At 36.3% G+C, this 14,893-nt stretch overlaps 1 protein-coding gene across 2 annotated transcripts in view; it reads left to right on the top strand.

Annotated features, from left to right (window-relative positions):
* The window catches only part of LOC136858510 (uncharacterized), an 88,044-nt gene extending 73,369 nt beyond the window's left edge, over positions 1-14,675 (top strand). For both annotated transcript variants that reach the window (XM_067138107.2, XM_067138106.2), the window contains exons 6-8: positions 2,925-3,030; positions 7,624-7,738; positions 14,478-14,675. In XM_067138107.2, the coding sequence (XP_066994208.2) occupies positions 2,925-3,030; positions 7,624-7,738; positions 14,478-14,663 (407 nt within the window). In that variant the 3' untranslated portion in view covers positions 14,664-14,675. The remainder of the gene's footprint in view (positions 1-2,924; positions 3,031-7,623; positions 7,739-14,477) is intronic.
* Positions 14,676-14,893: the final 218 nt, after the last annotated feature.

Below are 14,893 nucleotides of genomic sequence, written 5' to 3'. Positions count from 1 at the left end.
TTAGTGAAATGATTTAATATGTTATTTTTTACTGATTTGCATTATACCCTGGTATATTTAGGATGTGAACAAAAATTTTCTGAACCCCCTGAAAATTTTGTCACAACCTGCCTTTACTATCTAAGGCATTTGATAGGATAGATCATCGGAGACTACAGGCAAAACCAAGTGCAATTGGACTAGACAAAAGAGTGACTGAATGGGTGGCTATATTTCTAGAAAATAGATCTAAGAGTAGGCAAAGCTTTATCTGACCCTGTAATAATTAAGAGGGGAATTCCTCAAGGCAGTATTATTGGTCCTTTATGTTCTCTTATATCTATATGATATGAGTAAAGAAGTGGAATCAGAGATAATGCTCTTTGCGAATGATGTTATTCTGTATAGAGTAATAAATAAGTTACAAGATTGTGAGAAACTGCAAAATGATCTCGATAATGTTGTGAGATGGGCAATACGCAATGATATGATGATAAACGTGGTTAAAAGTCAGGTTGTGAGTTTCACAAATAGGAAAAGTCCTCTCAGTTTTAATTACTGCATTGATGGGGTGAAAGTTCCTTTTGGGGATCATTGTAAGTACATAGGTGTTAATATAAGGAAAGATCTTCATTGGGGTAATCACAAAAATGGGATTGTAAATAAAGTGTACAGATCTCTGCACACAGTTATGAGGGTACTTAGGAGTTGTAGTAAAAACGTAAAGCAGAGGGCATATAAGTCTCTGGTAAGACCCCAAATAGAGTATGGTTACAGTGTATGGGACCCTCACCAGGATTACTTGATTCAAGAACTGGAAAAAATCTAAAGAAAGGCATTGGCACTGCCGGTGGCCTCCACGGTATGCACAAGCCATGCGTCTCGGTAGGTGTGCTATTTACCAAGTGATGAGCCCAACTTCGCACACTGGGGTGAAAATGCTGGCAACCAGGAATGAGTTAGCTGGAAAATTTATAATGTCCAATAACGGACCAACTATATTGTATTATAAATTTACTCATTCAGAACAAATACTTCAAGTTCCCTATGGGAATCAACATCTTTATCATAAGTGGTATGTTCCGAGCTGTCAGTAGAGAAATGGCATGGAATGACATCAGTAGACGAATAAGACTTTAGTTGTGTTTTTAAAAGTAGGAAAGATCACAATATGAAGACACAGTTGGAATTCAAGAGGATAAATTGGAGCAAATATTATTTTATAGGAAGGGGAGTTATGGACTGGAATAATTTACCAAGGAAGATGTTCAATTAAATTCCAAATTCTTTGCAATTATTTAAGAAAAACTAGGTAAACAACAGATAGGGAATCTGCCACCTGGGTGACTGCCCTAAATGCAGATCAGTGGTGATTAATGATGACTGAAGAGCAAATTTATTTAGTGGAATGTTCCGTGGAAAGAGTTAACTATAGAAGATGTTCTCATAGATTTACTCGTAAATGTCCTCACTTTGGCATCCTACAAAATCTTGCGTTTCAAAGTTGATAAAATAGTGGCATACAACAGTTCCAGTTTTTGATGTGTAGAGGAAGCTGTAAAGACAAATTTTTAGATAAACTTTTTGATATTAATGTGCATGTAGAAGTAATCATTGTTTAGCACAATAACCAAACATATCCATGATGTTGGCCTACAAAGCGATCAGACTGATGAAATTTCAACTGTATAAAGTAAGTTTTATGCAGAAACTTCACCAGACTGATTTTGATGCAAGAATAAGGTTCTATAATTTGTTTTGTGAAAGTGGTTTACAATGGAAATTTGGGTTCATAGGTGATATTCATGTATGACGAAACAAGAACAGCACACGGAAAGTATGAGTTGGGATTCCTTTGTGATCTAGTTTCTTCATTTTGTACACCTGGCTTTGCATGGTGGTCAAGGGGTGGGAAGTCAGCCAGTGGTAGAATGTTGTGAAGTTTCCTTGTAAAGTGAGAGCACTGTATTTATCAGTTTATTTTATATCTTGAGATAATGTTTAGCAATCAGAACAGTATTTTAATTACTATTTTCTAGCTTATTTACTTGAAAATTAGTAAAACTTTTCCTTTTAATATGTATAATATTTAGTCCATTTGGACTCCTGTACAAAGATATAATTAGACTCCGTTGAAAAGTAATGAATGACCAAAGTCACTTTGGACTAAAGCATGCCTAATTATTTGAATGAAGTATGACTTTAATTTTCACCAAAATTTTTTTCAAAGATATACCCTAGAATATGATATTTTAAAAAGCCATGAAGAAATTATTTTACCATATATGATGATAAATTATTCCAAAACTGTACTTTATATTACTGTTATGTTTTTCAAGATTCAGGCTGCAAATGTCTGTAAATGAACTGTGCTCTATAATCCGCTGTTTGATTTTGCACCATTGCTCTCATTTCAAAGCCTCATACTGTGAAGTCATTTAATACCTTATCCAACTGACCCGATAACCTAGATGTTAGGCCCCTTAAAACAACAAACATCAAGCCTTATCCAATCCAACCATTGTTTCCTAGTTCTCCCTCTGCTTTATATTGGCTACATACTTTTTATTTATTATATCACTGCCTATGAATGGAGGTAGGCTTAAGGACTCAGTATACTCACCTATAACATTGTTACAGTATGTGATTCCAAAAATAATATTGCAATAATCGGTATATTTAGAGAACATATCCAACAGACAGCCGTCCCTATTAGGTGATCGAACTAATAGGTGATACCGATATGTCCTCCATCATTTTGTGATGTTAGAAAAAATTTTATACATAATAAATGAATCCCTTATCTTTTTTTAAACCTATTTGGTATTAAATGGTATATTTCCCCTTGGATAGAAAGTAATACAAATATTTACATACTTTATTCTTTTAAAATTTATAGCAATTGAAGTAATGTTAAGCATTGTTGTCATTTACTTCTTTTGCAGAGTTTAGTCAACATGCTCCATGTTTGTCACAGCTACATACTGAGTATGAAGACTGTGTTGGGCCTACCAATTGGCCTGAAAGTCCAGACACTGAAGAAGTGTGCAAGTAAGTGTGAAATGCTTTTGAGCATTCTTTAAAAATGAATAGTAGATCATCTGAAACAATGCAGGTAGGATTCAAATACAGAAAACTATGAAGTAAGATAAAAACACATTAAAGGGATAGACACAATGACAAGTAGAGAGAGCAGTAGACAGAACAAACATGGAATCTCGAAAAGAAAAAAAAAAACTCCACAGTATCGGACTGTGCTGTATTCATAGATGTCCTCTTCATCATTCTCAGCTTTTAGATCTTCTCTGTCTTCATTGAGCTCATATCAGCTTCCCAACTTCAGTGGTGGGGGGAGGGCATTCCAGTTAATGCTTAATTCTTGATGTGGCAATGTGTATGATAAGGAAAAAGCTGAATAAATATAAGGAAAGAGGAAAAAAAAATAGGCATATGCAGGTGCTGGAGAACTAAGATCTCAAGACACATAAAGAAGAGAAAAGGAATCTAATGGGTTTATTACAATTAATGCAAAGGGAACAAACAGACATCATGAATTCAGACTGCAGCTCAATTTGATGAAGGCCAAGCACCTGGAGTGTGGCTCTCAGACAGCTGGTATGATTGTAATCAGTGTATCCCTCTCTCGAAGGTGTTTTATTTTAAGTTCCTCAGCTGCCAATGACAACTGATGGTGACACATCACTAGAAATCAGAGCATGTGTCGGTGCTGCTTGGTTTAACTGGCGTCAGGTCACAGCTGTCCTCTGTGATTGCAAAATTCCATTACACCTTAACTACCAGTACTGAATGGATTACAACCAGATTGCTTGAATTGAAGCATTTTGAATTTCTGTCCATTAATATAAAACAGTACAACCTTCAGAGAAAAAGTGTACATGGAAGACTCAAGTGGACCAATGTAGCCAATAAAGTTAATAATAATAGAAAACATCCCATTTTTCATGTACATAAAAATAACATTTATATATCATAAGCAGCGAGTTTTATTCTGGATCCATATTAACAAACTGATCACAATGAAAGGTAGGAAAGGTGCACCTATTCAATACAATTAATTTGATGTTTCTATGTTTTTTTAATAATGCTACTACCATATTTCACAGCATAATCATCACCACCACGTAATTATCACATCCTTTATTTTTAATACAAAAGTCAGATTTAAAAAATACATTGCATAATCATTGCATGTCCAAATGTTGTTCATCAGTCTGCTTAAAAGGTAAATGGAACTGCAATATAAGTTGCATATGAATGCGCAATTACATATGTATTGGCAATTTGACAACACAGTCAAGTTTGTGAGATGTCATACAAAGTATAAATCAATCAATCAATCAATCAATCAATGAATCAATCCCAGTATACGTACAATGTATGGATTATCGGTATAGTTTGACAATGTGGTCATGAGACAGTGTACAGTTTATACATCAGTGACATATTATGAGCTCTCATTTGAAATACATAAGACTGTAAGTTATTGTTTATCGAAAACGTTGCCGGGAAATACTTATTTTTTAGTACAGCTTTCAAAGCCATACAAATAGGGGTGCAGTGGTATCATCAGAACACACAGGCAAATGGCGGCAAAATGAGTCATTGAGAATCTAATTCACAAAAAAGAAAGTTAAAAATTGCTCTTATTAATGGTAAACATCAGAATGAATGTCCTTTATTCATAAAACTGTCATGTTCTAGTGGTCTAGTATAATACATATTCAAATGTCCCAGTACTGAGAAATTTGAGTAGGTACACCCCTGTTTGCAAACCTTGTACTTCACTCTAGTGGACCTCTCCATGTTGTGGGGGTATGTAGGTTTTTTCCAGTTTGTGTTTAATTAGGTACTCTCGTAGAAGTATTGACTGCCTGAAATGTACAGATTCACGTGTGTGTTTTGAGTGGAAACTTAGTGCATGACTTTCAGAAATTAAAAGACAAGCTAAAAAGCACAAACTATTCTAGACACGCGTTTAGATGTCCGGAAACAGGGAAGTGTCCAAACATTGACGAAGAAGTGTTTATCTACGTCAATGAAATGAATGTGTATAATATGAAATGTTTATTTATTAAATATCCTGACAGTTTGAACCCTATTGTACATGAGTATATTAGAGTTATAGTTTTGTTCAGTTTTTCTTTTCTTTTTATATTTTTTATTATTGATCCTTGACACAAAATTAGGAAACTAAATTATTGAAGATGTGGTGAATGAACTTACGGAACTTAAGGACAAATGAAGGCACGGGAGGTAGCGTGTAAGCACAACGTTCCTATAACTCAGTTTAAGGCAAGTCGTGGATGGGTTATGAGGTTCAGGCAACCACACAGTCTGTTGGTGAAAAGGAGAACGAGACTGTGTTAAATGTTGCCTGCTGATTACACGGACAATATTGCAGATTTTCACTGATTTGCCTTACATTTGCGCCAGAAACATTCATACTTTATGTCTCAAATTGGTGATGCTGATCATGTTCCAGTCTGTTTTGATACCATATGCCTCACAATAGCACTATTGCACTATAACGATCATGGAGTGTATTTATGAAAACCAGTGGTAGTGAGAAAGTATGGTGCATAGCAATGCTTATCATTACAGCTGACGGAAGAAAGTTGCCACCTTCCATAATTTTCAGGAGGAAAACAATGCTTAAGCAAATACAGTTTCCCCGTGGAATTCGTGTATGATTGCAACCAAAGGGTTGGATGGTCATAGAACTCATGCTGGACTGGTTTAAAACTGTGTGGGATAGAAGATCCTGAGCACTACTGAAACAGCCGGCTCTGCTTACTTTAGATAGATTCCAAGGTTACCTCATAAATGAAGTGAAAATACTTCTCAGTGAAAATAAGACACAACAGGTAGTCATTCCCAGTGGCTTAACATTTTGCAGCCACTGGACATATATACAGTATATTAGAAAACCATTTAAACACCGCTTACGTCAATTTTATAAGTGGATGATGAGCGGCGATCAACAATTGACACTCGCTGGGAAATATTAGACGTCCATCCTTTGACTAATTATGCTCGTTGGCAATGAGGAGGGACCTTATACCACCTGAACTAGTCTCCAAGAGCTTCAAAAAGACTTTAATTTTGAACCCACTAGACGGATCCAAAGATGACGCAGTGTGGCAGAGTGATTAAGAATCTGATAGTGATATGAGCAGCAGTGATAACGGCGCATCAGATACTGAAACCAGTGATAGCGACAGAAGATTTTAAGTAAATTGTTTACTGGGAGGTCCGTATTTCACAATAATGCAATAATTTTTTGCTAGTGTAATAATTTAGCTTTAATGATCCAAATTAATGACAATAAGTTCATTTTTATTTTCAGATTGGAGAAACACTCTCCGAACTGTTGTGAATAAATTATGAATTTTTATTTGGACTATTTTAATTATTTTTATGTATATATGCAATTATTACGTTCACCTTCAACTTGTATAAAATACAATTTAGTTATAAATTATTTCTTTCAGTAATAGAAATACATGTATTAAAAATATTCTTTGCATATTTTGGTATAAAAAAGTGCAACGATTATGCAGTGAAATACAGTAGTTTTGACCTCTTTACTTAGGTAATCTTCAGACATATATACCAAAATGGTAACAATATCAGGGCAAAAACAGTCAGTTTGGCATTTCCTTTTGTGCTGCTTATACACCAGATGCTGAGCCCTTGGGGACATTAACTTCATACTGAATTACTGACAGATGGATCATTTCGTCGGACCAGAAGGCCACAAATTCAAGTTGTAAATGTCCTCTTCAGCCTCACAATAACTTATAAATTTACAGTATATCACCTATTCACCAAAAAACAACTTTTTTCAGTTTAAGCACCTCTCAAAATACGGTATATGTTTGATCAACTGTCCTCAAGACAAGTCTAGAATCAGTCAAAACGAAAATACAAGGACAATTGCCACATTATTAGCATAATTATAGATAATTTTTAATGTGTTTCTTTCACCTTGTTCTTAACTGTATTGTTTCACATTCACGTACACAATTTTACAAATTACGGTTTTAGTCATTTTAATATGGTGTCTTACGTTGCAACACAAGCTCCATTAGACTTTGTATTCACTAATTAATCAACATCAGCGTGGTTAAGACTTAATATGCTTCTGAACATGTTTCTTCGACTACAAATTTAACACATACCAAGTTTGGTTTTATATTTAGTGACTGTTTTTGCCTTTATATTGTTTCCATTTTGCAATATATGGCTGAAAATGACCTAAGCAAAGAGATCAAAATTAATACCATTATTAGTAAAACATAGAAATATGAAATTAATTGTATTGAATAGGTGGACCTTCCCTGCCTTTGATTGTGATTTACATATCAGTCATCTTAATTTTCCCAAATCATGTTTCACCATTCTCTTCTCTTTTTCTTCACAATGAGGGAAGACAAAAACTCTACTTATCTTGCCTGTTAGTGGGAAGGTAAGTTGCACCAACAAATTTGTGGTGTGCTTGGGAATATAGCTGCTAGAAATTTGTTAGATTGAAGCCTGAGCCTTTAATTTTTTTTTAAATGATTCATTTTTTGGTAAGTTTCGTGGTAATACTTACATACTTGTTTGCTTCCTTGTTTACAGAGTTTATCGTGATATCTACGACTGCTATTACATCAAATCGGCTTATTTATGTGGCCTTGAAGGTGCCAATGTGATGAAGAAGCTGACTAGATCTATAATCGATAGTGTTCTTACGGTAAGTTTATCATAATGAATGTGAAGGGTATGATTTGTTGTTTTAAGGGTCATAGTATCATTCATCATTACCCATGCAGGTTTTTTTATTGATAGTTGAGCATTATTTTACCAATTAAATGTAAGCCTTCTTCATGCCTAGTCATAGTTCAAGTACTGATATGCTGGTGTTAACATTAGTAGATGAATAAGCTTCAGTGGGGCTTTTAAAAGTAGGAAAGATTATAATATGAAGATAAAGTTAAAAGTCAAGGGGACAAACTAGAGCAAATAGAGTAACTAAAGAATAGAAAAAATTATCAAGGGAAATGTTCAATAAGTTTCCACGTTCTTTGAAATCATTTAAGAAAGACTAGGTAAACAAGCAATAGCGATTCTGCCACCTGAACAACAGTCCTAAATGCAGATCAGTGATGGATGGATGGACGGACGGATGGATGGACGAATGGAAAAAAACAACCATCTGAGCACTTTCTTGGCTTATGCTGACTAAAACTTTGACAACAGATGTGTAGATGAATTATTGAGCTTTACATAACTCTGTGATGGTACAGTAGCTTTCAATAAGATAGTAAGATATCAACATTAAAAGTAGGACCATTTGAAATTAATCAGGCATTCATTATCAAAATGAATTTTTTGTTCACCTTAATAATCTTATTAAAAATATGCTATAAAGTATGTACTTTAGTACAATTGGCTTTATGTTGTGTACAATATGTAATTTTCATTAATCGTTTAGGAATTGTCATTTTACTGAAAGTGTAGGAAAAGTTTAAATATAACATAGGGAGAAAGGAGTAAGTTAACAGGCAGAGGGGTGGAAGAACTTCGGAAAATTGTTGCACTGAGCTATGCACATACATCAGAGAAAAAAACACACACACTCACACTCACACATGACCCCACCACCGAAGCCAGTTTATGCGTACAGCTTCATCCATTGAGTTCATTCCTAAATTAGCTCTTATCTCCTCATTCCAAATACCCTCCTGCCATTGTTCCCACCTGTTTGTGCCATCAATCATTCTTGCTACTTTCATGTCTGTTACTTCTAACTTATGAATAAGATATCCTGAATCCACCCAGCTTTTGCTCCCGTAAAGCAAAGTTGGTCTGAAAACAGATCGATGTAAAGATAGTTTCGTTCTTACAGAATACTGTTGATCGCAACTGCAAGCTCACTGCATTAGCTTTACGACACCTTGATTCAATCTCACTTACTATATTACCATCCTGGGAGAACATACAACCTAAATACTTGAAATTATCGACCTGTTCTAGCTTTGTATCACCAATCTGACATTCACTTCTGTTGAATTTCTTACCTACTAACATCAATTTAGTCTTCGAGAGACTAATTTTCATACTATACTCATTGCACCTATTTTCAAGTTCCAAGATATTAGACTGCAGGCTTTCGGAACAATCTGCCATTAAGACCAAGTCGTCAGCATAGGCCAGACTGCTTACTACATTTCCACGTAACTGAATCCCTCCCTGCCATTTTATACCTTTCAGCAGATGATCCATGTAAACTACAAACAGCAAAGGTGAAAGATTACAGCCTTGTCTAACCCCTGTAAGTACCCTGAACCAAGAACTCATTCAACCATCAATTCTCACTGAAGCCCAATTGTCAACATAAATGCCTTTGATTGATTTTAATAATCTACCTTTAATTCCATAGTCCCCCAGTATAGCGAACATCTTTCCCCTCGGTACCCTGTCATATGCTTTCTCTAGATCTACGAAACATAAACACAACTGCCTATTCCTCTCGTAGCATTTTTCAATTACCTGGCGCATACTGAATATCTGATCCTGACAGCCTCTCTGTGGTCTGAAACCATACTGGTTTTCATCCAACTTCCTCTCAACGACTGATCGCACCCTCCCTGCCAAGATGCCAGTGAATACTTTGCTTGGTATACTAATGAATGAGATACCTCGATAGTTGTTGCAATCCTTCCTGTTCCCTTGCTTATAGATAGGTGCAATTACTGCTTTTGTCCAATCTGGCGGTACCTTACCAACACTCCATGCTAATTTTACTACTCTATGAAGCCATTTCATCCCTGCCTTCCCACTATACTTCACCATTTCAGGTCTAATTTCATCTATTCCTGCTGCTTTATGACAATGGAATTTATTTACCATCCTTTCCACTTCCTCAAGCATAATTTCACGAACATTATTTTCCTCCTTCCCATGAGCTTGGCTGTTCACAACACCACCAGGATGATTTCCTTTTACAGTGAGAAGATGTTCAAAATATTCCCTCCACCTCTCCAGTGATTCCCTGGAATCTATTATGAGTTCACCTGAATCACTCAAAACACTGTTCATTTCCTTTTTCCCTCCCTTGCTAAGATTCTTTATTACTGTCCAGAAAGGTTTCCCTGCTGCTTGACCTAGCCTTTCCAGGTTATTACTAAAATCTTCCCACGACTTCTTTTTGGATTCAACAACTATTTGTTTTGCTCTGTTTCTTTCATTACATAGAAATTCCTGTCTGCCTCGGCCCTTGTTTGAAGCCATTTCTGATAAGCCTTCTTTTTACGTTTACAAGCTACTCTCACTTGTTGTTTTCAGGAGCAGTTGGAGTCCTCAACTGACAAAAATCCATCCATTTCACAGATCAATAAATATGTATTCCTGGCGGTTTATTTATAAGGGTAACCCAAATGTTTAGTTGACATTACTGCCATTATCCAGCACCTCAGGAAATAAAATACATCCCACTCTTCAAATATGGTGATAAAAATCATATCTTCCAAGCTCATCTTGACTACTTAGAAAATTTGAAACGACTTCACACTACCAACCCAGACTTGCTCTGTGACACATATATTGAATGCAACCGCCACATTCAGGCCCTTTGTGCACTAGGAAAAATATTGAGAATTATGGGCACTTGCTCCAAATATCCTCCATGCATCTCCCAGTGTGAGTGATGCCACCAATGGATTATCCACACAAAACGTGAAAAAATTTATCAAAGGGAGATATTACAAGGATCATACAATTTCTCAGTAATGAGGTAGAGGAAGTCCTAACAGCTCGAAAAATTCCAGGAGATTTCCCACACGACATTTACTGCCTGACAACTGCTTTTGCCTTCAGTGTCCAACCAGGTCAGACACTCCTCAGTGAAAAACCCAATTCCACTTCGTGTATTTTGTGAAACTAGGGAACATAGGGATCCAGGCCTGTAAACAAATTACAAATGTAAATGATAGGATTGCAAAATTGAAAGGAAACTCTCAATGTTTCCTGTGCTTGAAGCAAGAAGTGCAAAAAGAAAGACAAAATTTCCTGTTTACAGTTAAAACAATCTCACTACAATTCCATTTATAAATGTGTTACAGTGTAATCTACTTTTGTATACCAGACTGTTACCAAAACACCATATTTTACTTATCTTTAGACTGCGCAGGTGTGGCTAAAGAGACCATTAGGATTGCTAAACTTACTCCCTGCATTTTAGATGCTGATGGTCAATCCGGCTTCATCCACACCTCGATAATAGATCAACTGCAATTAGAAGTTACTGATAAAAGAGATAAGGGCTATATCAATGCACTGCAACAATGTCCCAAGTGGTCACAAAGACAGACCAAACTTCACCCGGGTGACCTGATGCTTCAATGGAAACAAGGGCTAGTTGAAGTAATTCATAATGGTAATGACCCCTTCGTTAGGGTTGCTGCAGTCAAAACCAGTTCTGGAATAATAACATGCCCTGTCATCATCGCTTCATTTTAATCAGCCTCAATACATTCCCAGGCTTGTCTTCTTGTCTGTGTTACTATTTGAAGAGTGCAGACCAAGGGAGCCCATAGGATAGTTTGTAGGTGGGAGGAAGCTAGACTTGGGGGTATGTAGTATTTTTGATATTTTGGAAAATGAATGGCGACTTGTATTCCACAGTAGAATACCACACACGGTATCCCCTACCACTTCTACGTAACACCAATTTTTAAATCATTTTCTTGAAAGAAAAACACCTGACTATATTCTTTTTTTTTCTTTCCCTGAGAGGTAGGCAGGTGGGAAGGCATCCCCACCTTGCCCCCGGGCATGGGCGCCCATGGTGCAGACTAAAACTGAAGTCTCTCTCACTGCTTGCTTTTTTTTAAAGCGACTACACATATTCAACACACCGTACACACCCTACTGTATTCTCAGATACCATGATGTTGCAGTTGGCCGATCCACATGACACCTTAAGATCTAACTATAAAAGAAAAGTTTTAATTGAAGCAGATCACTATTGGAGAATCATCTAAGACACTCATGCTATATGCCTTTTCCCTTCATTACTCTTACTACCTTCTGTATTCAGTTACATACTCAGTGGAAACAAAACTGGTGTCATCATAAGTCAAGTAAGTGTGAACAAAATTGAAACCTACAATATCTATGTTGCCATTGACACTACTGTTCTAAACTTCTAGAATCTGGAAGCTCTTAGGTATTGGGGAAACAGAAATCAAATCACTCCCACTCAGCTCTAGGGATGAATCTATTCTGAAGGAATTTTTGGACTCTTACCACTTAGAAAATGGAAGAAGAATAGTAGCACTTCCCAAGAAAAAAAAAAAAAACCCTATTCGTCGCCGTAAGACCTATCTGTGTCGGTGCGACATAAAACAAGTAGGAAAAGAAACAACAACCCTGACAATGAATAACCTTGTCAATGCTGAAAACTGCTTTGAATTTTTGCAGAAGAAGATGTCAAAAAAAACATTCTTCAAACAGATGTACTGTACTGTAACAAATGAGGATGGACTATGCACTTCAATACTAGGTTGAAGTCGTCCCTGAAGATACCAATGTGGAGAATATAGTTTTCTTACCTTATTATGCTGTGAAGAAAGGAAAACAAGGTACCTGCAAATGGCAGATAGTTTTTGATGCATCATCTTGTGAAAATGGCTAGACATCACTTAACCAAACCTTAGAAATTGGACCTAACCATTTTCCTGAGATTCTAGGAGTAATACTTTGCTTCAGATTACATGAGTTTGCAATATCAACCGACCGACCGACAGACCGTATTTAGGGTTGTTGCCCAGGTGGCAGATTCTCTATCAGTTGTTTAGCTAGCCTTTTCTTAAAGTCTTGGAAATTCATCAAACATTTCCCTTGCATATTAAGCCTTTCTACAACTTACACTGGATTCAACATTCTGTGCTAAAGAATAAGAGTGGAAGGCAATGAATCATAAGAAGTTCTCACATATAGATTTACTAGACTTCCGTTTAGTCTTGCCTGTAGCCCCTTTCTGTTTGCAGGCACTATAGAGGAATTAGACCCATTTTAAGGTAGTCTAGGGAACATTTTGATGATGATGATGTTGTTTAAAGGGGCCTAACATCTAAGGTCATCAGCCCCAGGGAACATTTTATATGTACATGAGGGCTCAACCTTTTTCTCTAAATCTTCCATATTTCTTCACAGAAATATGGTAAATAAATAATACTAATTACTGATTGCCCTGAAATACCAAAGGAATATCCTACAGCATATGTTCTTCTGGCTCTGAACGCTTATATGGATGACACTGCAGCCTCTCTTTCCAATGAGGAGGAAATAATCACATCTCAAAATCACTGAACTTATGAGTATAATTCATTTTGAGAATTTCAAAACAGGCACCAAACTCGTAAGCTTTACACAATGTCTTGAAAAATGATTGTGTGCTGTATAACACACACAAACACTCATGTTCTAGTGGTTCATTGGAATAATGAGACTGGCAATATTTCCATAGATATCACAAATACTCTGATCAAGTAGTCCAAACCAAACCCCATGGTGAATGTATGGTGAGTTAAAAGCCTCCAAATTAGGAAAGAGTTATAAACATTTGCTATAATTATATGTCACAACGAGAAAGCTTTGCAGAGGAATATGAAGCACTTCGTAATTGTTTGTTGCTTCCAAGGACTTCCAAGACAGGATATTCTCATCCTTACCTGTAAGACAACATTATTCACCTCAGAGAAAGTCTCCAGATTACAGAACTCTTCACAAATGAAAAACACCCCTATTACTCAGTGGAAATCACCATTTCACGCAACTACTCATACACCAGGCCCATGGAGGCAAACTGATGGTAATACCTACCAAACGAAAACTGAACATCAACATCAACTTAAAAAAGCATTCTGTCTTAGCCAACAACTCACAGAAGATTTCTGGAAGAGATGGACAAAAGAATATCTACTCCAACTCTGAAGCTATCAGCAAGTTCAACAGCCACACAAAAGTGAAGAAGTGAAGAAGAGCTATATTCAAGGCATACGTGGAAGCGGGTGTATGTAGATGAGTGACATCAAGGGCAAGATGGTAAAATAAGAACTACTGTGTTTCGTATTGCAGATGGAACGCATTTAATGTGCCATATTGAGCTGGTCATCCCCCAGGAGATGAGCCAGGATGGGGAGGATGTTGGGAATTCTTAGAGAATGCCACTCCTACTGATATACACTCTTAGTGAATGTCATGTCCATTGCAGACAATCAGGGATTTAATAAATGAAATGTAAGTTGTGTTCTATGCTCCATGCATTATTAAGTAAACCTAGATATTCCTCCACAAGATCAGTAGTAGAAATAAGGGATGTGCAAAATTTCTTTAAGTAAAGGTGAATGGCTCATTTTCATGTAATGGAATTTGAGTTCTGCACTGTTGGTAGGTAAGTTTAATTCATGTTATGTTTCTACATCTAGGTGAAATGTGACAACCTGCTGCAAGATCCTGTAGTTCCAGATGCCATGCTTCTCTCTGCTCCCACCGATAGAAGTCGAGGCCATAAAATTAGATTGTGGCCTCTCTATGTTGCTATCCCACTTGCAGTTCTTCTACCAATTGCAGTTCTTCTCTGTCTGTTCCGAAAAAAAGATGACGTAAGCTAGAGAGACTGTACGCACATGTGTATTATTTATTAAATTATTTACCTATTACTAATAAAATTTGAAAGAAATGTAGTCTTATTACATCTTAGTAGATTTTAGCTTATAATAGTTATTAAGGAAATATCGTGGATCACAGAGGTGTAAGAAGTGTAAAATTTTGAAATGTTATTTTTTTTTTTCAAATCTCTAATTTAAAATTGATAAATAGAAAATCTGAATAAACAACAACC

This window comes from Anabrus simplex, chromosome 1, assembly GCF_040414725.1.
Source record: "Anabrus simplex isolate iqAnaSimp1 chromosome 1, ASM4041472v1, whole genome shotgun sequence".
NCBI lineage: Eukaryota > Metazoa > Arthropoda > Insecta > Orthoptera > Tettigoniidae > Anabrus > Anabrus simplex.
Note: the sequence above shows the minus strand (reverse complement) of the source record. Positions and strands in the feature narration are given on the sequence as shown.